At 44.8% G+C, this 22,149-nt stretch overlaps 1 protein-coding gene across 1 annotated transcript in view; it reads right to left on the bottom strand.

Annotated features, from left to right (window-relative positions):
* The window catches only part of NTRK2 (neurotrophic receptor tyrosine kinase 2), a 393,934-nt gene that overhangs the window by 63,652 nt on the left and 308,133 nt on the right, over positions 1-22,149 (bottom strand). Inside the window, exons 14-15 of the mRNA XM_055578955.1 lie at positions 16,234-16,406; positions 7,793-8,027 (exon numbers count right to left, since the gene is read on the bottom strand). Of these exons, the coding sequence (XP_055434930.1) occupies positions 7,793-8,027; positions 16,234-16,406 (408 nt within the window). The remainder of the gene's footprint in view (positions 1-7,792; positions 8,028-16,233; positions 16,407-22,149) is intronic.

Below are 22,149 nucleotides of genomic sequence, written 5' to 3'. Positions count from 1 at the left end.
TTAAGGGGCTCTGGTCTCAGTGATGCAAAGATATGGAATGTGACAGATATAAGACAGCTGAAGCCTAACTGCTTCCAGATGGGTAAAAATGGGAGAAAGTATCTACTGAAGATACTTCTCAGTAGCTTGAGAAATCAGAACCCTTCTGGTCCATGCACGTCAAAGGGCTATTGCCTACCATCCTTCCCAGCTCAGCTGAAAACACCAATTTCTGTATTGTAGTTCTTCTGTGTACAAAGAGGAAGTGCTCTTGATTTCAAGAATAAGAGACTCAGAAGACTAAAAAACAAGAGGATTTATCCCATCATCTGCTAACAGACTCCACTAGTTGGGAAATGGATGGAACCAGGGCTCTGAACCAGGCCAGCTCTTTTGCACAGACTTTGGCCACTTTCTATAGCCCTTCTGAAAAGACCACAGTCCCAGTAATAGATTAAAGGCTCTAAGGAGTTCTGTAGCAAGGAAATTATTGCTTACCTTAGTGATCATGGATCTCTTTTACTGGTGAAAGAGATGGATCAGCTAATGGATCTAGTTTGAGAGACACTGCACCAGACCAATCAAATACATACAGCAGTGGAGATCTGGGGATCTGTTGGGCAGATCTATTTTCATAAACTAATGCAATCTGACATGTCACTTTCTGGCATAAAATCTCTCAGTAGCTTCCCACTGACAAAAGGACCAAGTTCAAAGAATTTGGCATAGGAAACAGGCAGCTGTGAAGTCTGATAATAATGTGAATAGCCTACTTTTTTAGCCTCAAGGGTATGTAAAGGAGCCTCATTCTCAGGGCATGCATTATGGTATTTTTGCACCATTTCTTTTCCTATGCTACCTCCAATGCCAAGAATTCCCCCCTCCCCTCATCATCCACAGCCTTCTTGCCCATAGATAAATTTCTGGTTCATATCTTAAATACCAGTTCAAATGCCTTGTCTTTGTGAACTTGACTTTTATTTCCTAAAGCAGACTGGTAGCTTTCTTTTTAGGGTTCCTTATACATATATCTAGTGATATTTCAGCATCCATCACATTGTGTTCAGTTATTCAGTTGTGTCCAGCTCTGTGCAATCCCATGGACTGTAGCCCATAAGTCTCCTCCATCCATTGAATTTTCCAGGCAAGAATTCTGAAATGGGTTGCCAATTCCTAATCCAGGGGATCTTCCCAACCCAGGGATGGAACTCTCTTGTGTCTCCTGCATTGGCAGGTGGATTCTTTATCACTAGCGCCAACTGGGAAGCCCCTTCATCACATGGTGCCGTGTGTGCTCAGTCACTTCAGTAGTGTCTAACTCTTTGTGATCATATGGACTGTAGTCCACCAGGCTCCTCTGTCCATGGGATTCTCCAGGCAAGAATACTGGAGCGGGTTGCCATGCCCTCCTCCAGGGGGGATCTTCCCAACCCAGAGATCAAACTCACATCTCCTACATTGCAGGCAGATTCTTTACTACCGAGCCACCAGGGAAGCCATTATCATACATCTAAAGACTCTGCCTTTATTATTTAGTACAGTATCTAGCATGTGGCAGCTGCTTCATTAATGTGTGTTGAATGAATGAATAAATGGACACTCACCCTGTTACAACTCCAAAGCATATGTGAAAAGTTCTTAGGGAGGCTTGAATACAAATTGAGTCAATTTAGAATCTTAAAACAATTTATGCAAATCTACTTTAACATAGAATTAGCCTGAATTCAATGTTCTGATTTCTGCCCAACAGGCAGGTTCCTCTGAACTGTGCTTTTTCTCTCACTGTTGTTCAAGGCATAAAATTAAAGATGATTTCATAGAATAAAACACCTCTTATGTTTCTGGGGCCACTTTAATCAAAAGAACCTAACCAGAAAGGTCTATAATTGTTTGTGTGAAAGTTAAGAGTCATCATGTGAGTATGTATTAAGGAGAAAAATAAGGAAATGGTATCTGCAAAAGAGAGTTAATGACATAGAGAGCATTCTTCTTTCAGGAAGAAGTGTTGCCTTTTTAAATGAATGTTTTGTCTGGTTTTAAGGGTTCTAGGCAAATATATCAGAGGAAGTTTGTCCACTGTAGTGTTAATGTAAATAAGTTTCAGCTCTGGGCTTTCTACTGAAAATAAATTGTCTGAGATAAAGATGTCCCTGTATCTCTAGCTTTACTTCCTGAAGGCAGTGCTCCTAGACCCAGCACCAGGCCTGTCTGCAAGTCTGAGTATCTTCACTTTTCATCAATAGAGCTAAAAAGACACATTCATCAAGGCTTTTCCTCATATGTGTCCTATTCAGCATACCTAGTCTGTGCCGTGCACTCTGCCAGTTTGCACAGATATAAAGATACATAAGATTTGTCCTCTCTCTGCCCTCACATCAATGAGAAGACATGAGCAGATTTCCATGAGGCAAAATACTCTGTGCTGTAACAGTTATTTCTAGGAAGTATTGGAGATCAGCCCCGGGATTTCTTTGGAAGGAATGATGCTAAAGCTGAAACTCCAGTACTTTGGCCACCTCATGTGAAGAGTTGATTCATTGGAAAAGACCCTGATGCTGGGAGGGATTGGGGGCAGGAGGAGAAGGGGACGACCGAGGATGAGATGGCTGGATGGCATCACTGACTCGATGGACGTGAGTCTGAGTGAACTCCGGGAGTTGGTGATGGACAGGGAGGCCTGGCGTGCTGCGATTCATGGGGTCGCAAAGAGTCGGACACGACTGAGCAACTGATCTGATCTGATTGAGGGATCACAGATTTGTCAGCCATTGTTCTGCATGGAGGAAGTCAGGGAGGTGGTGGAACTGGTTATCTCTTAGGAATCAGCAGTTATCACCAGGTAGACACAGTGTTGCTCCTCATAGCGGGGATGACCTGAGCATTTTACACAGCACAGTAAAAACATCTGTGGAATGAGTTAAGATCTACCTATCTACTCAACAATCTATCTACTCATCTATCTACCTATTTATCATCTACCTGCCTATCTACTTAGAAATGCTCACATTACAAGCAAATATTCCTTAAAAAAATAAACACTTTTTTTTTCCAATACCAAAGTATAAAAATTAACCCTAGGTTATTTCTCATGTGCTTGTCCAGTTTTTAAATTACCTAAGCCTTCTCTCCTCTATGGTTCAGGACTTTATTTTCCAGTTTATCACACTTTTTCCTCCGGGGTAGGCAGAGTAAGGGACAAAGTACCTAAAGTTCAAAACAGTTCTTTTTGCTACTTGTTATATCAGCTTATTTTAACAAAACTTGTCTTCCTTTCTCTCTGCTGTTGATAAACTGTATTAAGCACTTGCAGATGATTTCCGGACTTGTTTATATCATTTTAACACTTTAGGATTCTCACCATGGCCTTTAACCAAGTTAGATTCACTTGCTTCTTTAAATGTCCACTATTAATGAGCTTTCTAATTCTGTTTCCCTGTTTTTTCTTAAGTGAAAGATGAATTAAAGGATAAGATTGCTTACCCCCACCACCATAAAACTAAAATTCAAAGTGTTGTATAAGACTTAAAAGTGAGGATTTCAGATCTCTGGGGCTCTGTACTCACCAATGGTCACCATTCATTTTAAAGGTATGTTGAAACCAAATCATGGAAAATACCAAAGCACACATTTAAAAAAATTCAGTGGATCCACTGAGGCATAGTAATGATCAAGTAGACTGAGATCCTAGGTCTCTGACAGGCAGAATGTGACAGAAATCTGGTTCAGATGTTTCCTAAATGTCAGGCTTTGCCAGTGGAGGGAAGGAATAAAAACGAAATGAAAGACTGGTACTGCAGAGCTGCTAATTAAAACAATTCAGAGAACATAAATGCTAGAGTAATTTTGGACCTGCCATATCAGGCTGGTTTCAATGCAAATGTAGTGTTCCGATTTCTTCCTTCTTTAGGAAGATATAATTAGCTCAGCTGCAACAGGGTGGAAGCTTTGAGGCAGCCGTTTCCTGGTGCTGCCAGCTCCCCCATGATGGAGGAACAGCTGCCACCCGCCCCTCCTGCCATGGATCACACAGAGCTGGGGCCACCCCACAAGGCAGCTCACAAGCCACCATGAGCAGAAAGCTCAGGCTGCCAGTGGAATTGGTTCCTGCTTAAAGATAAAGAACATGTAACTCCTTAATCCAGTTGACTCCATGCCCAAACAACATCTTTCCATGGAAGATACCCTTGGTGAAGACAAAAGTCCTCATCCACTACTGTGCAGGAAGGATATTAACAGTGGTGATGATGATAGCCCACATCAGCCACAGCAGTTCCCCACCTTGGAGTGTGAAGGCTTTTGAAGAAATTAAGGACAAAATAATTACAAAAATGTGCCCACAAATGAGCTGTAAGGAGAACAGATTCCCCAGCTTCCATGGCAGAAAATATGAAGAGAAACCATGATGGGGATGGGCTTAACACTAAGCTTATGGATGATCCAACAGGTGGGTAACTTACATGAAAGCAAAAGTGTCCCGGGAGGTAGCCACACAAAGTCACGCTGAATTCACATGTAGAAACAGAGCAATGGCTTCTACTTGTCCATTGGACAAACTCAAGAGAATGAACTCCATGGATAGGCTTTTGATATTTGAATAAGCAAAGATATTCTACAAATGAGTTCTATGACAATAAATACTTTCATGGAACCAAAAAGTAGATTACCATTTGAAAATTTTAGAGACAGCAAAATGAAATTCATAATTTCTTATTTTTTCTAAGCTACTACTAAATCGGCTAGTTCTTATGCTCATCATCCACTTTGTACCAAATCCCACCAGGCTCACCTGTCACAGAGGTCAAGGTAAGGCTGGTTCTTTCTCCTCATCCTCAAAGGGAACAACAAACAACAAAGTGAGCATATAAACCTTGAAGCTGCAACTGAGTAGGGACCATGGCGGGGGGATTAAATCAATGTGGCACCTGAAGCACATTTCTTAATGACTAGGATAGTTCTGTGAAGAACATCTAACAAATAAAGAAACTGGAAATCATTATTTCCTCCAATCTATTCAGCAGGAAATATTTCAAGAAAATGTCACTAAGTGGAGGATTTTCTTTTTAACAGAATCAGAATATACAGTAGATGACAAATGACAGTGTTTTAAAATGCATAAATGACCAAGGCTAAATTCTCATGTCTATAATGATGGTCATTGCTTTGCTAGTTTTAAGGCTTTTTAAATCAATATTTAATTCTTATACCATAATATTTATCTTTTTAAAGTACATGTTCACTGATTTTTATTATATTTATACACATACTAAACAACCATCACACTACACAATTATAGAACATTTTCATCACTCCAAAAAGAAACTCCATATCCAGAACCAGTCACTTCTCATTCTCCATTGTCCCCCAGCTTCTGGCAACCACTAATCTACCTCCTGCTTTGTGGATTTGCCTATTCTGGATATTCCGTATAAATGGAATCATGTAGTATGTGACCTTTTGTGCTTGGTTTCCTTCACTTAACCATAATAATGTTTTCAAGGTTCACATTGTAGCATGAATCAGTACATCATTCCTTTTAATTAATGAATAATAGTCCATCACACGGATGATCACATTTTGTTTATCTGTTTACTATTTGAGGGACCCTTAAACTGTTTCCACTTTCGAGCTATTATGAATAATGCTGCTATTTCATTTGTGTACCTGTGTGTGTGTGTGTGTGTGTGTACATATGGTTTTAATTCTCTTGGGTATATACCAAGGAGTAGAATTTCTGAGTTACATGATGATTCTCTGTTGTACATTTTGAGGAACTGCCAAACTATTTTTAAAGCAACTGCACCAATTTAGGTTCCCACCAGCAATTTATGAGGGTTCCAATTTCTTCGCATCCCTGTTAACACTTCTTATTGTCTGTTTTGCCCAGTGGATGTGAAGCGGTACCTCATTGTGGTTTTGAGTTACATTTCCCTAATGACTGATGATGTTGAGCATCATTTTATGTACTTATTGGCCATTTGTATATTTTCTTTGGGGGCACCAAGACAAACTTAAAAATATTTCACCTATTTTATAATTGGGTAATTTATCTTCATATTGTTAAGGTTTTCAGTCTTTTTCTTCAGAATTACTTTTCCAGAGAATGTATAAAAAGTCACTGAGTTCCACCTCATTCAGTCACAGCTTTGAGAATGAAGCATAGCTTTATTGATTTGGATAATGATAAAGTTGAAAATATTTACTGAGCACTTATTTTGTGCCAGGCCACTCTGAAACCTTTATTAACTTACTGTGAAAGGGAGAGCCATTGCCAGGGCCACATGTTTCTTCCCTGGATGCTCATTAAGATCAGTAAAGATTGTTTTTAAGGAAGAACCCATGTGTTCGTTTGTCTCCTTGGACAGGGAAATGCCCCCATCTCTCCACTTCCTACCAAGGAAGCAGAGCTAACAGAGAACACACATCCATTGGCATGTAACCTCCTGCCATGTTTTAGCTTTCTAGACCAAACTAGTCATCATTAGACTTAGAACAGGTGCTTATCAAAATGCTTATCACAATGCTTATCAAAATGACAAAGGAAAAAACCCCACAAAACAATCTACAGAAGAATATGCAGCTAAGCAATGGGTTCATTGTCTTAGACTAATTGTAGCAAAGTCAGCTCAGCTAAAAGGCAGACACTAAGGTGAGGGAGGCTGCAAGGAGGAGTACAGGAGACAAAAGGAGAAGGTTCTTCCTCAAAGATAAGTCATGATGGGAAGAGCAAAGGCAAGGACAGGCATGTTGTTCACCAGGCCCAATCTAGTACAAAAGTTAGTTCAGTTATAGGTTTTATCTTTTTAGGTGATATATTTCTGGAACACTTATTTCTTTTTCTACCTACATCCCTCTGCCCTTAAAAATCAAGCATGACAACAAGAAAAAAAATGGGGGATTTAAGATGGTAGAACATGACCCCAAATCTTCACTTTCAATATCACAACTTCCCAGTTTCCAGAAATGACCCTTTTCTTTCATACCCGAGTTCTGAGATCTCAGTTAACAAATCTAATTCTCCAAGGGGGCCAACTCCACGTAATCAGTGGATTTGCATCATTGAATACAATTCTAGCCATTAGCATGTTAAAGGGTGGAACCTCTTACCATGATGGCCACCAACCAAGATGATTCTCAGTGGGAACCTCCAACACCTTAGTGTACCTTCATTTATGTGAATAAATTCACCTCAAGTCAAACTTCAAACAAAAGGCTCCAGGCATAATTTCACAGAATAAAAACCAAATCTCTAAATCCTTTAACTTTGTGGCCTCCTAAAGTCCTCAGGCTTCCCCTCGCACAACTCTCATGTTGAAATCTTTCTCTTGACAATATCTAGAGAACCATGGAAAGGGCAGGATGGTGTTGCAGGCTGAATTATGTCCTCCCCAGATTTACATGTAGAAGCCTTAGCCCCTAGTATCCCACAATACAGTTGTATTCAGAGATGGGCCTTTAAAGAGGTGATTAAGCTAAAATGAGGCCATTAGGGCGGGCTGTAAACCAGTCTGACTGGCATTCTTATAAGAAGAAATTTAGACACAGAGAGAGACCCCAGGGATGTATGTGCACAAAGAAAAGACCATGTGAGGCCATACACAGCAAGAAGGCACAAGAAGAGGAGCCTTAAACGAAAACAACCCTACTGTCACCTTGAGCTTGGACTTCCAGCCCCCAGCACTGTGTGAAAATCATCTTCTGTTGTGCAAGCCACTGAGCCTGCAGTATTCTGTTGTGGCAGCCCAAGCACATGAATACAGCAAGAGGTCCCCAGGGAAGGAGGGCCCTGGGCCTCCTCACGGGTACAGCCACTCACCCTGTAGTAGTCGGTGCTGTACACGTCCCGGGACATGCCGAAGTCCCCGATCTTCACCAGGAGGTTCTCGCCCACCAGGCAGTTCCGGGTGGCTAGGTCTCGGTGCACGAAGTGCTGCGATGCCAGGTAGACCATGCCTGCAGCGATCTGCTGGGCAATGTGCAGCATCTGCGACTGCGTTAGCTCCGTCGGTGGGTTGCCCTCGGCCATCAGCACTGCATCCGGTCCATGCGCCCTGGAGAGGACACGAAAGGCCTCATGGAGCCTCGGCTCTTTGCCTTGAGGGGTCCTGTGCCCCTCATCAGCTGCTGGTGTGGGAGGATACTGCTTGCCTTAGCAAAAATAGGAGGCAAGAACAATCCATCCATAGTTTTTCCCCCAAAGCCTCCAGAGTACCCAGGCTTCATTTCCCAGAAAGTCTAACATTTCCAGGACCCCATGGGCCTGAACAGTGCTCCCTCAACATACAGACAGGTTCACCTTTTAGGGCTCTGGAACTATGCTAGGGTCAGGCACTGGCTAGATTCCAAACCCTAGAAAGCAGTGGGTGGCTGAAGCAAAAAACAAGTGAACAAAAAATATGCAAATTAAAATAAAACACTGGAGGAGAGTTTCACTCTCCTGGAGTCAGGAGTCATTGCATCCCAGCAGGAGCCCCAACTCTCCCCCTCTCAGCCACGTCCTGCAGCAGAGGGTCCTCACTCAGGCTGGTCCCTCCAGAGTGCAATTCTAATCTCCCCCACTTCACCCATTCCATGGGTCAACATGGTTTCAAGCTACTCTTGTCATCCTCAAGCCCAGCTTGGCAAAATAACTGGGCATCCTCATCCCAGGCATTCATTCCCAGGGACAAATGCCATCTCCTTCAGCTCAGTCCCATCCCTGATCTTCAGCTCCATCTGCACTGGCCATCACAGAAGGCAGCTTTTTGAATCACAATACATTTAGTCTCTCACTGGGGCAACTTTTATTCCTCATACTATGTGTGGGGAGTGGTGAAGTATGGTGCAGTTGTATATCTTCTTTATATTCTGTCTTATCCAGTTTTTTCCCAGCTGTGTGGCAACTTAAGGCATCTGAACAGTGGCATGTGCTTCAGGGAAGGGAGGGTCTCAGTCTTAGGATGCCACTGTTAACCCCTTACCTCCACCCCACATTCCCCAACTTGGAATCCTGCCTGGTGAGCTAAGACTGGAGTCACTGCCCTGATGGACTGAGGGGGCGCTGCCGGGCCAGAAGGAAAGACTATTTTTGCTGCTGGACCTGCCAGGACAGTCTAAGGGCTTCTCCCTCCCAGAGGCAAACAAGGGAGAAGATCTTTCAGGACAGTTGGAAGCACTTCAAATAAACATAGAAGATTCTAAACAAATTTTAAAGTGGGTGACCCCATCACAGCATTCCAGAGCTGTATCACTATTTGAAAATAACAGCCAGAATTATCCAAGAACATACGACTTGTTTTACTCCTCCTCCTACCGGCTAGCCCCACAGCCCCTCCCACCACGGCTTCAGCCACAGTGGCTCCCAAAACACACTGTCACCAGACATTTTGTTCTTACATTTTCAGAGAATAAGCACTGGACAAGGAGCTGGGGAATTTCCCAGTTCTGGCTGTGTCCAGCCCTACGGCCTGGGAAAGTCTTTTAGTGAGTCCAGTTTGTTGTTGTTGCTCTTCAGTTGTTCAGTTGTGTCTGACTCTTTGTGACCCCATGGATTGCAGCACACCAGGCTTCCCTGTCCTTCACTATCTCCTGAAGTTTGCTCAAACTCATGTCATTGAGTCAATGATGCCCAATCTGTAAGTTTCTCATCAGTCAAAAATCCAAAGGTCTATTATGTTGGGTTATCATTTGATTTGGCTGTAGTTGCTAAGTTGTGTCTGACTCTTGTGACCCAATGGACCATAGCCTGCCAGGCTCCTCTGTCCATGGGATTTCCTAGGCAAGAATACTCGAGTGGGGTAGCCATTTGCTTCTCCAAAGGATCTTCCTGATCCAGGGATCAAACCTGGATCTCCTCCATTGCAGGTGGATTCTTTACTGACTGAGCCACTGGGGCTGTCACTTAGGTTCCTTTTATCTGAAAACATCTGGATATAACTTTTCCTGTTTTTGTATAAGGCAAATTCTAACACATTTATTTCACCTCCATTCAAACTCCAGCCCTGACTGCCAATGGTCACACCGAGGAGAATACAGGAAAAGCCTTGGCTTCTTTCTGCTCAGACTCTCTTCTTCTGGAGTAAGAAGTCTTACAGTGCAGTGGCCAAGGTTCTAGGTTATCAGAAAGGAATTTGATCTTCTAACATGCTAGTTTTGACCTCAGTGGGTGCAGACGTCTCTGGGCCTGCTTCCTCATTCTGTGAGGTGGGGAGACTGACTGTACCTTCCTAGTACAATTACATTGACAGAAGAGGCTTTAGATACCGCTTGTATGGTGCCTTGTGGATTTTCACTTGAAAGCCAGAGGGAAAGGCTTTGAAACAAAGTTTTCCTTAAAAAAAGAAATGGATGGTGATACGAAAACATGCATTATCCCCTGTGCATTTCTTTTTGTGGTTGGCCTGTGACGAGGCTTTCAGAACTGGCCCCCTCCCCTCACTAAAGGTTACTCAAGCCCAATCCTTCCAGCACTAAAGGGGCAGGGGAAAGTGACAGTATTTTCACTCATCATAGGAAACCCAGGAAAGGGATCTAGAGATGCACATAAATTATGAGAAATCCTGAAACACCCCGAGAATGTAAGCCAGGGTGAAATCATCACAGATTTCAGTTCAAAGAGTGAACGACTGTGACGACAGGTAATCTGTGGCTGAAATGAGGCTGTGTACCCTCTCACCGATGCGATGGACATGCATTTGACTAGGCCCTGGGAGTTGGTGATGGACAGGGAAGCCTGGCGTGCTGCAGCCCATGGGGTCGCAAAGAGTCAGACATGACCGAGCGACTGAACTGACTGACTGCCCCTCCTATCACATGTGCCTGTGTATTGAGGTTGCATGCAGGCATGTCAAGTTACTTCAGTCATTTCCAACTCTCTGCTACCCTATGGGCCAAAGCCCTCCAGGCTCCTCTGTCCATGGGATTCTCCAGGCAAGAATACTGGAGTAGATGTTGTCCCCACAGACTTTCTTCTCTGACACATTTTCCTCTTTATTTTGGTTGATGGATCCGTAATCCTGGGAATTACACCTTCTGCATTATGGCAGCACCCGGATTGATCTGTCCTCCAGTTTCTACAGGCACTGGACAGAGCTTTCCACAAAATTAGCACTGGGAACTTCATGGAGCCACTGGAAGTTTCAGGAACTGTACAGTTTAAGGAACGAGTCAATTGCTGAGAGAAAGTGGAAGGGGGAAAGCATACTGCTGTGTTTAGAAATGACATCACATGGCTTGTACAGTCTGGATCATTTTGACCCTCTATAACCTCATGAATGGGCTTCCTAAGTGGTGCTGGTGGTAAATAATCCACCTGCCAATGCAGGAGACCTAAGATATGTGGGTTCAATCCCTGGGAAGGGAAGATCCCCTGGAGGAGGGCATGGCAACCCACTGCACTATTCTTGAATGGAGAATCCCATGGAGAGAGGAGCGTGGTGGGCTATGGTCCATAGGATAGCAGAGAGTTGGAAACGACTGAAGCAATTTGGCTCACCTGCACACAACCTCATGAATACACATGCACACGTGATAGAAGAGGGGACACAGCATTATTTCAGCCCCAGAAATCCAGACTCCTCTAAGAATCTTTCTGCGGCAGAGACTTTAGGAAAGAGAAAAAGTTAGAGGCCAGTGCCAAAGGCCACCTCTGTGTGTGTAAAACCCCCATCCTGCAGCAGTCTGCTCCACAGCACTGGAAAGCAGGGGCTCTCCAGGGCCCCCCTGCCCTGTACCCCCTCCCCTGGGGGGTGGGGCAGCCTCCTGCATTGTTAACCAGACATTTCTCCTGCTCAGTTCTGGGTATCTTGAGTAGAAAGTTCTGGTGTAAAAAGAGGGCAGGCAAGGCTTTTAAATAAGTTCTTAAGGGGAGTGCAATCAAAAGTAACAACACCTCTCTGCTTCACTCCACAGGGTACCCCGCAGCTCTTGGAAATAACAACATATTTCACCTCTTTCAGGAGAACATGCTTCAAGAGGGGAGAGACCCCCTGGGCTTGGGGAGCAGGTAGCAGGGTCAGGATTCTGACCAGGGAGGCTTCCCTCCCTGCCTTGGCCTGTTGTGTCCCAGTGTGGGTGGCAGAAGCACTCAGCCACACTCTTGTGGCTCTTCAGTTCAGTTCAGTTGCTCAGTCATGTCCGACTCTTTGCAACCTCATGAACCGCAGCACGCCAGGCCTCCCTGTCCATCACCAACTCCCAGGGTCTACCCAAACCCATTGTGACTCTAGAACACTACAAAACACTGCTTCCCTTCTGGTTTTTAATGGTCCCTTCAAGAGGAAGTGTTGATGTGGTTGAGACAATGGGGTTTGCAGCCAGGGGCTGTGGGTTTGAATCTCAGCTCTGACATTCACTAGTCCTGTGACTGTTTTTTCAACTGTATACTGTGGATGTTACTGTGCTTTGTGCTGTGCTAAGTCGCGTCAGTCGTGTCTAGTTCTTTGCAACCCCATGGACTGTAGCCCGCCAAGCTCCTCTGTCCATGGGATTCTCCAGGCAAGAATGCTGGAGTGGGTTGCCATGCCCTCCTCCAGGGTATCTTCTCCACCCAGGGGTTGAACATGCATCTGTTAGGTCTCCTGCATTGGCATGTGGATTCTTTACTCCCAGCTCCACATAGGAAGCCCCAGGGATAATGGTAATAATAGCTTATTAAGTTGATATATTTAAAACATTTAGAATGCTAAGAAAGACTCAATAAATAGCTGTTTTGTTTGGCCTTGCCACGAGGCTTGAGGGATATTAGTTCCCTGACCAGGTGTTAAACCTGGCTCCCAGCAAAGAAATTCCCTTACCCTAACCACTGGACTGCCAGGAAACTCCCAATAAACAGCTGTTATCACTTGAAAAAAGGGCCCTTTTCTATATTCCCTTCATTGGAAGGTAATTCACAAGAATGCTAAGAGGAAAAATTGTAATCTCCTTGAAAGCAAGGACCATGCTTGACTCCTCATCTCCCAGCCAACCTAACATAAGGCCTGTTCCTGTTGGTCTCAATGGCTTTGGGATGAATAAAAGGGGTGGGAGGATAACTGTAGACATCTGCTTCACAGAGAACTTCCCATGATACTTGAGGACACAATTCATGGCAGCATAAGGACATGGTTCCCTCCCAGAAGAAGAGGACAGACTGTAGTTCACAGCACATCCTTGCACCTGAGAACCTGATTCTTGGCATAGAAAACCTTTTGCTCCCAGAATTCAGCAGGTTCTGAAATTGAGCAAGGGAGATTTTCAACAACTCCCTGCCCTGTACAAGCTGCCAAGGGAGAATCAGGTGCCTGCTCCTCTGGAAAGCATGGAGGAGAACTAGGGAATGGAGCTGAGAGTGAAGGAATCAACACACACACACACGCATGCACACACACACATGTGCACAGTCTGAGCTCACAGAGGCATTTACTTGAGTCCAGGTGAGTACATTTGAATTTATTATTCTACAGTTTGGGGAAAGCACCATTTTAAAATAGGGACATAGCCTAGAACATGGGAATAGAAGGGAATTAGTTCTCCTATAAGCAGCTAGACCTCAATTAAATGCAGCTTCTCTTCTTCCTTTCACATTGGATGAGTCAAACTGTGTACAAGCTCCCACTGTCCTCTATCCTACCACCTGTGTATGTGTATTCATGAGGCTGCTGCTGCTGCTGCTACGTTGCTTTAGTCGTGTCTGACTCTGTGCGACCCCATAGACGGCAGCCCACCAGGCTTCCCGTCCCTGGGATTCTCCAGGCAAGAACACTGGAATGGGTTGCCATTTCCTTCTCCAATGCATGAAAGTGAAAAGTGAAAGTGAAGTCGCTCAGTCATGTCCAACTCTAGCGACCCCATGGACTGCAGCCTACCAGGCTCCTCCATCCATGGGATTTTCTAGGCAAGAGTACTGGAGTGGGGTTCCATTGCCTTCTACAATTCATGAGGCTAGAGACGGTCAAAATGATCCAGACTGTACAAGCCATGGGATGCCATTTCTAAACACAGTAGTACCCTCTCCCCATTTCACTTTCTGTCAGCAATTAACTTATTCCTTAAATTATACATTTCCTGAACTTTCCAGTGGCTGCATGAAGCTACTGGTACTGATTTTATTGGAAATCTCTCTCTAGTGCCTGTAGAAACTAGAGGAAGACAGAGTAGTCTAAGTGCTGCAGTAATGCAAAAGGTGTAACTTTCCCAGGATTATGGACCCCCTAAACCAAAATGAAGAGGAAAATGTGTCAGAGAAGAAGGGTTATGGGTGCAACATCTATTGATTACCTGCCATCACAATGGGCTTCCCTGATGGCTCAGACAGTAAAGAACTTGCCTGTAATGCAGGAAATCTGGGTTTGATCCATGGGTCTGGAAGAGCCCCTGGAGAAGGATATGGCTATCCACTCCAGTATTCTTGCCTGGAGAATCACATGGACGGAGGAGCCTGGCGGGCTATAGTCCATGGAGTCGCAAAGAGTAAGACATGACTGAGCGACTAACAATACGTTAGCCTTTTCTAACACATAACATTAGCCATCAGGATAGTCCTAACACCAGTCCATGAGATGGGTGTTATCATACCCCCTTTGCAGGTGAGAAAACTGAGGCCAGTGAGGAACATCTTCCTTATTTCTCTTAAGTTAAACTATCTACCAAGAAATCATAGCTAACAACTGCTAATCTTTCAAAGATTAGTTACATTTTAAAGAAAACAGCATGTTAGAGCCAGATGTGTCTTTGAGGGGATCTAACTCAGACCCACCTGAGGGTTGAGGTGATTGAGGCAAAGTGGGTTGGGGACCCACCCAAGGGCCCCAAGCAGCAGATGCAGAACAGGAAGGAGAACTGTGTCTTCCAGCCCTCACCACTGAGACTTCTTACTTTTCCCATTGTGTAAGATCTTAAATGTGTGGCTTCCATTTGCACATCTGCTTAATGTAAATAAAAGCATCACTTGATTTCCTTCACCAAGGAGTATTGGGATCAACACACTTATTCTCTCCCCTGGTAGATACAGGATAAGAAAACTCACTAAGGGTTCCAGTAGGGTGACCACAACCATCCTCTATCTCCCACATCAAACCCAGCTCCCTTCAGTTTCCCTCACTGAGGTAGTTGGTGTATGAGTAGAAATCACTAGTAGCAGGATCAAGCTTCTGCTTGTTGAAAACATCCTACTGGCTTCTCTGCCACGAGCTTTCTATTCATTCTAATTCAGCCTCATGCTTACCCTGCTGGCTCAGTAGTGCCATCAGAACAGCTAAGAGACTTGCCCAAGGTCATTCAGCTAATACATGCCAGAGCTGAGATTCAACTCCAGTGCAGCATCCTGCCTGGATCATAAGTGTCCCCTCACTAACGACACTAAGACACTGCTCTGCAATGCCTTTCACTTTGTGAGGTGTCTCTCACTTGCTATATCTTGCAGCCCCTCCCAGGCCCCTGCACCCATTGCCCCAAGGAAGGGACCTGCCTGAGAACCTGCCACTGAAACAAGACCCAGTTTGGCCAGTGCTGGAAATCCAAGTGACAACCCTATTTAGCAACCCAACAACTCCCTTTTATCCACCATGCTTCCCCTTTCCTCATTTTGCCACCTTCCAGTTTCTCCCTGACCACACAACCCCCAGATGAAGCTGGCCATCTTTTCCAGACTTCAGGGACTTGACTTGAGTCCCAATCCTGAGTCTTCCCTAGATCTCTCCTTCCTTCTAGATGTTTCACTCTTTTGATGGTGTTCTTTTCACTCAATCCTCTGACCTACTGACCTCCTGGTTCTGCTTTCTGTCCTCAGAACAGTCCAAATGTTCATCTTTCCAGCCATGACTTCTCCTACTTCCTTGTCTAAACCTCCCCTCGCCCTGGTTTTTTACGTTGACGGGTGTCTCCAAGACTCATCACTCTCACCAGCCCAAGCCTTTTCCTGTGACACCTGGGAGCCTGAGTTCTTGTTGTTTCCTTTATCAGAACAACACTCTTCCCTTATCCACCAGGCAAACTCCTACAGATCCTAAGGCCCATCTCAGATGTACATGTCATGTACCATTTAATAAACCAACACTCAATAAATGCAGGTGGGAAGGAATGGAATCGTTAGTGTCACATTAGTAGAATTTGTTGGTCCAGGAAAAGAAGCAATGCAGTGGACTTGGGCTCCTTTTCTGTGGCAGGCATTGGTGTTGTCACCAGGATAGGTGGTTCCAGGGAAAGGTCCAGGGGCCCCTTGGCCATTCCTGGGAACTTCCTGTCCTCACCCCCAGCTCATATGGAGCCTACCTCCCACCTGGCTCCCGGCGCCTCCCATACCTGAGGAATTTGTTGAGGTCCCCGTGCTTCATGTACTCGAAGACCATTATGAGTGGGTCGCCCTCCACGCAGACGCCATAGAACTTGACAATGTGCTCGTGCTGGAGGTTGGTCAGCAGCTCGGCCTCGCGGTGGAAGTCCTTGCGTGCATTGTCGCTGGCATCCTTCAGCGTCTGAGGACCAGGGGCAGAGAAGAGAAACCAACACAGCTTAGACTGAGGGTGTGAGAGGGAAGCTGTCAAGAAGTAATTATTCTAGGGGGCTTGAGGTTCCTGGATGGGAAAGACATTCATCCCATGTATCACACACTCAGGTATCAAAAAATTGAAAACAAATGGCCTAATTCCTGAGGAAAAAAATGTTTGTATGAAGAACTGAGGAAAAGCTCCTTATGGATATGCAAAGTTTTACAGTTTACGAAGCATTTGCATAGGTGTTCTCCATTAAGCGACTGACATGAACTTTTCTTTTTACAGGATGTTGAATGTATTTCCTTGTGCTATATAGTAGGTCCTTGTTTATTTTATATATATTAAATAGTAGTGTATATCTCTTAAACCCAGATTCCCAGTTTATCAATCCCTCCTTCTTTCCTCTTTGGTAAACATAAGTTTGTTTTCTATGTCTGTGAGTCTATTTCTGTTTTATAAATAAGTTCCTTTGTATCATTTTTTAGATTCCACAAATATTTGTCTTTCTCTGTATGATGGTATAATAATTTTTAGGTCCATCCATGTTGCTGCAGATGGCATTATTTTGTTCTTTTTTATGGCTGATTAATATTCCATTGTATATATGTACCACTTTTTCTTTATTCATTCATCTGTTGATAGGCATTTAGGCTGTTTTCTTGACTGTTATGTCTTGGCTATTATGAATAGTGCAGGTATAAACATTAAGCTGCAAGTATCTTTTTGAATTAAAGTTTTCATCTTTTCTGGATATATGTCATGAGTGGGATTGCTGGATCATACGGCAACTCTATTTTTAGTTTTTTAAGAAACTTCCATACTGTTCTCTATAATAGCTATACCGACTTACATTCTGACCAACAATGTAGGAAGGCTCCCTTTTTGCCACATGCTCTCCAGCATGCATTATTTGCAGACTTTCTGATGATGGCCATTCTGAGCAGTGTGAGGTACAGCTGTTAAGATTTTTATCACCATCGTTTTTAACCATGGTCTGGTCCCAATCATTACCTCTCCCATTTGGGGGCCATTTGGGCTTCCTCATAGCTCAGTCGGTAGAAAATCCGCCTGCAATGCAGGAGACCCCAGTTCGATTCCTGGGTCAGGAAGATCCCCTGGAGAAGGAATAGGCTACCTACTCCAGTATTCCTGGGCTTCCCTTGTGGCTCAGCTGGTAAAGAATCCACCTGCAATGCAGGAGACCTGGGTTCAATCCCTGGGTTGGGAAGATTCCCTGGAGAAGGGAGAGGCTACCCACTCCAGTATTCTGGCCTGGAGAATTCCAGGGACTATACAGTCTATGGGGTCGCAAAGAGTCGGACATGACTGAGCAACTTTCACTTTCACTTTCACTTGTACTTTCTAGACTGCCCTGTGCACCTCACCCCTACTCATATAAACTTTGTGAAGCTTTATATTATGAAAATATTTGCTCGAGAGAAGAACATAATAAACCCTCAGGTACCCATCTTCCAGCTTCAACAATGAAGACATCTCCAGTCTTTATTACGTAAGCTCTCCAAAAAGACTTCCCCAGCTTGTTCCCCACTCACTGCTGGCTCAGGAAATGTCTGTGCAAGTGAGCTTATGAGGGCCAGTCATGCTGCCACAAAAACCATGTCCAAGAGCATGCAGATGGGCTGTGGTGCCTCTAGTTCTCTGTTCATTCCATTCTGCCTGCCACCACAGTGTCACAACAGGGCACAACAAGCATTTGTTGATGCCACACGCATGCTGAGCTCCTGTCCTATGCCAATCCCTGACCAGAGCTGCAGCGTCATCAAAAAGATGTTGACCTAAATAGGGGCCTCAGACACTCATGAACAAATAGGGTGATAAATCACAATTATAATTCAACCTCCAGACACAGTGCCTGACTGAAAGAACTGGCTCCCCTGCACCTTTATCCAGCTTGATCTCTTGACATGCCTGTCTTGAAACTTATGCTTCCACCTTATGAAATACCTGAAGCTGCCCAAATGACACTGGCCACATTCCTCCTGCCCTGTCCGTGTTCATCTCTCTGCCTGGTATGCTGACTTGGCCGGAGTCACCAATGTTGGAGGTTGAATAATACCCTGCCCCAAAGGTATCCACATTCTAGTCCCTGAATATGTTACCTTACATGGCAAAGGGGACTTTACAAATATGATTAGGTTAAGGATCTTGATGTGGGGAGATGACTCTAGGTTATCTGAGTGACTTCAATGTCATCACAAATAAGGATCCTTATGAGAGACAGGCAGGAGGTTTTTCCAGTAGTCATGTGTGGATGTGAGTGTTGGACCATAAAGAGGGCTGAGTGCTGAAGAATTGATGCTTTTGAACTGTGGTGCTGGAGGAGACTCTTGAGAGTCCCTTGGACTGCAAGGAGATCCAACAATCTTAAAGGAAATCAACACTGAATATTCAATGGAAGGACTGACGCTGAAGCTGAAGCTCCAATATTTGGTCACCTGATGTGAAGAGCAACTCACTGGAAAAGACCCCGATTCTGGGAAAGATTGAAGGCAGGAGGAGAAGGGGATGACAGAGGATGAGATGGTTGGATGGCATCATCAACTCAATGGACATGAGTTTGAGCAGACTCCAGGAGATGGTGAAGGACAGGTAAGCCTGGCATGCTGCAGTCCACTGGGTCTCAAAGAGTCAGACACGACTTAGTGACTGAACAACAACAAAGAGGAACAAGAGAGAGAAGCTATAAGGATAGAAGCAGAGATGAGAGAGGAGAGAAGATACTATACTGCCGGCTTGGAAGAAGGAAGAAGAGGCCTGAGCCAAGGAATATGGGGAGCCTCTAAAATCCAGACAAGGCAAGGAAAAGAATTCTACCCTAGACCCTCCAGAAGGAGCCAAAGCATCTTGACCTTAACTAAGAAAACATAATTTCAGGTATCTGCCCTCAACACTGTGAGAGAAATGCATTGTTTAGGCCCCTGAGTTTGTAGTAATCTGTTACAGCACCTGTAAGAATACATAGACTACCACTACACCCGGTTAACACCTAGCAGTCCTCCAAGACTAGGCTCTGCATTCACCTTCCTGAGAAGTGTTTGCTGACACGTGGATTGTTGTCACATCCCTGTGGCCTGGCCTCCCAGGCTAGGTTGGACAACCCTCATAGGTACACCTCATCCCATCTCTATCATATCACAGGCCATACTACACTCTAATTGCACGTTTATTTGCTTATCTCTGGTATAGAAGGTGAGCTCCTTGACCCAGGGACTGTGTCTCCACCTCTGCACTGCTGGCACTGGGCACAGTACCAGGCACATGGTGTATAGTCCAGAGGTGTTTGTGGAATGGGTGATAAAGGCCATGAGAAGCAAACACTGGGAGCAAAAGAGGAGGTCAGAGGGAAGCCCAAAGGACTCCTCCTGGGAGAGGTGGCATGTGACTCCCTTCTCCAAGGAGACTGCAGTAAGTCATGATCAAAGATGGATGGCAAATGGGAACATCTATTTTCACTTAAGTAGACACTGGAACAGAATGAAAGCACTGTCATCTGCCAGGTGTGCCCTGAGCGCAGGGCTCAGCACTGTGTCCTGTGTCTAAGAACTCTGTCAGGCATTTGGTGGTCATTGTGTAGCTCACTGCCTTGAGTCTGATCTCCCTGTGTGGATGCATCTGACCTGGACAACAAATGGACCTTAGGATATGCCACAGGTCAGGATCCCTAGGGAGAAGCCTGAGATGGAGTTTGGTGGGAAAGACACGTATTATGGTTGTTCTGGAAGATCATGGCATCTGGTCCCATCACTTCATGGGAAATAGATGGGGAAACAGTGGAAACAGTGTCAGACTTTATTTTTTTGGGCTCCAAAATCACTGCAGATGGTGACTGCAGCCATGAAATTAAAAGACGCTTACTCCTTGGAAGAAAAGTTATGACTAGATAGCATATTCAAAAGCAGAGACATTACTTTGCCAACAAAGGTCTGTCTAGTCAAGGCTATGGTTTTTCCTGTGGTCATGTGTGGATGTGAGAGTTGGACTGTGAAGAAGGCTGAGCGCCGAAGAATGGGTGCTTTTGAACTGCGGTGTTGGAGAAGACTCTTGAGAGTCCCTTGGCCTGCAAGGAGATCCAACCAGTCCATTCTGAAGGAGATCAGCCCTGGGATTTCTTTGGAAGGAATGATGCTAAAGCTGAAACTCCAGTACTTTGGCCACCTCATGCAAAGAGTTGACTCATTGGAAAAGACTCTGATGCTGGGAGGGATTGGGGGCAGAAGGAGAAGGGGACGACAGAGGATGAGATAGATGGATGGCATCACTGACTCGATGGACGTGAGTCTGAGTGAAGTCTGGGAGTTGGTGATGGACAGGGAGGCCTGGCGTGCTGCGATTCATGGGGTCGCAAAGAGTTGGACACGACTGAGCAACTGAACTGAATTGGGATTCATACCTGTGGGAGGAATTGGGCAGAGAGTGAGGCTAAGCTGTGATGCAGTCTAATAGAAGCTCATCTGTCCTGCAGGATGAGCCTTCAGAGTGGTCCTGAGTTGGGCAAAGGGGGCTGGGCCTTTATAGCCCCGTAACAATCAACCATTGGATGGGGGACACATCAGGAAGGGAGTATGACCTTGAGTGGACTTGCTGAGTCTTCATAAGTTGCTGGCAGCCAAGGACTGTCTGTTGCAGCTTTCCCAGCAACTCAGGAAGTAAGTCCTTCATTCCCAGGGGGTCTGGGTGGTCTGTCATTGAGTTTACCACAAATGAGTTTGCAATATGCAATCGACCCCACCTAAGACTGTTCTCCAGACAGTACACTGAGAATACGCAGGGCTTGCCTTGCATAAGCAACAGGAAATATGAGCAGCAGCAAGATCATGAAGTCTTTTCTGTTACGACCTTGCCAGAAGCTAGCATTTTCATGAACTGCCTTTAGTAGGATTTGAAGCTTTCTTTCAGTGACCTGACCTAAGGAGACAGGAATTATAGGTATACTTCTTATTAGACCAGACACAGTTGCTTCTTACGTCAAATTCTAGAGATCCTGGAGATGTCATTCCAAAAAAAAAGTGTCTGGTGATGGGGTTCACTATTCTCACTCAAGAATGTGGTTTTCTGAGAAGTGTCCCTAAATGCACCACTGGTTCTGCTTGGAAAGTGAGCAGATTTGGGCCAGTGAGTGCTCAGAGAGGCCATAAAGCTGTGATAGTCGTTGCTACAGAAACTGCACATTTCTTCATATAATAACAAAATGAACAGTGACTGAAAATTTGAGGTCTAGGGCTCTGCTCCCTTTCAGCTCAGAAAACTGGGCTCATACACTTTCAAACTAATCTCCTCTCATATCTGTTGCATTGCAAGTGAGAAGAACTTATCTTGGCGATTTGTTTACCTTGGTTTCACCCATCGGCAAGTTCTTAGCTGTTTTTTTTCAATCCACCCACCGTTTTGTAGATGAGGTGAATAGATGGACATGAAGGGATGTCCCTCACGTCCTTATCAGCTTTGGGCTCACAGAGCAAAACACACATGGAGCATTTCTTATACTCCGATTTCCATTATGATTTTGGTAAGTGCCTGTCTCCCCTACGTCCTTTGACAGAAGTATGTTGTGTTCACCCATTTATCACTGGCTGCCAATCTCAGTGTCTGGCAACTTAAAGAACCCCTGACCCATGAGGTCTGTGCAAACTAGAGATTAAGGAGCATTGGGAAGGGATGAAAAGTGATTGGTCATCTGGAAAGACAGAGCACGAGCCCAAGTAAG

Source organism: Bubalus kerabau, chromosome 4 (genome assembly GCF_029407905.1).
Source record: "Bubalus kerabau isolate K-KA32 ecotype Philippines breed swamp buffalo chromosome 4, PCC_UOA_SB_1v2, whole genome shotgun sequence".
In the NCBI taxonomy this organism is placed as follows: domain Eukaryota; kingdom Metazoa; phylum Chordata; class Mammalia; order Artiodactyla; family Bovidae; genus Bubalus; species Bubalus kerabau.
The sequence above is the reverse complement of the archived record's forward strand: the minus strand, read 5'-3'. Positions and strand labels throughout refer to the sequence as shown.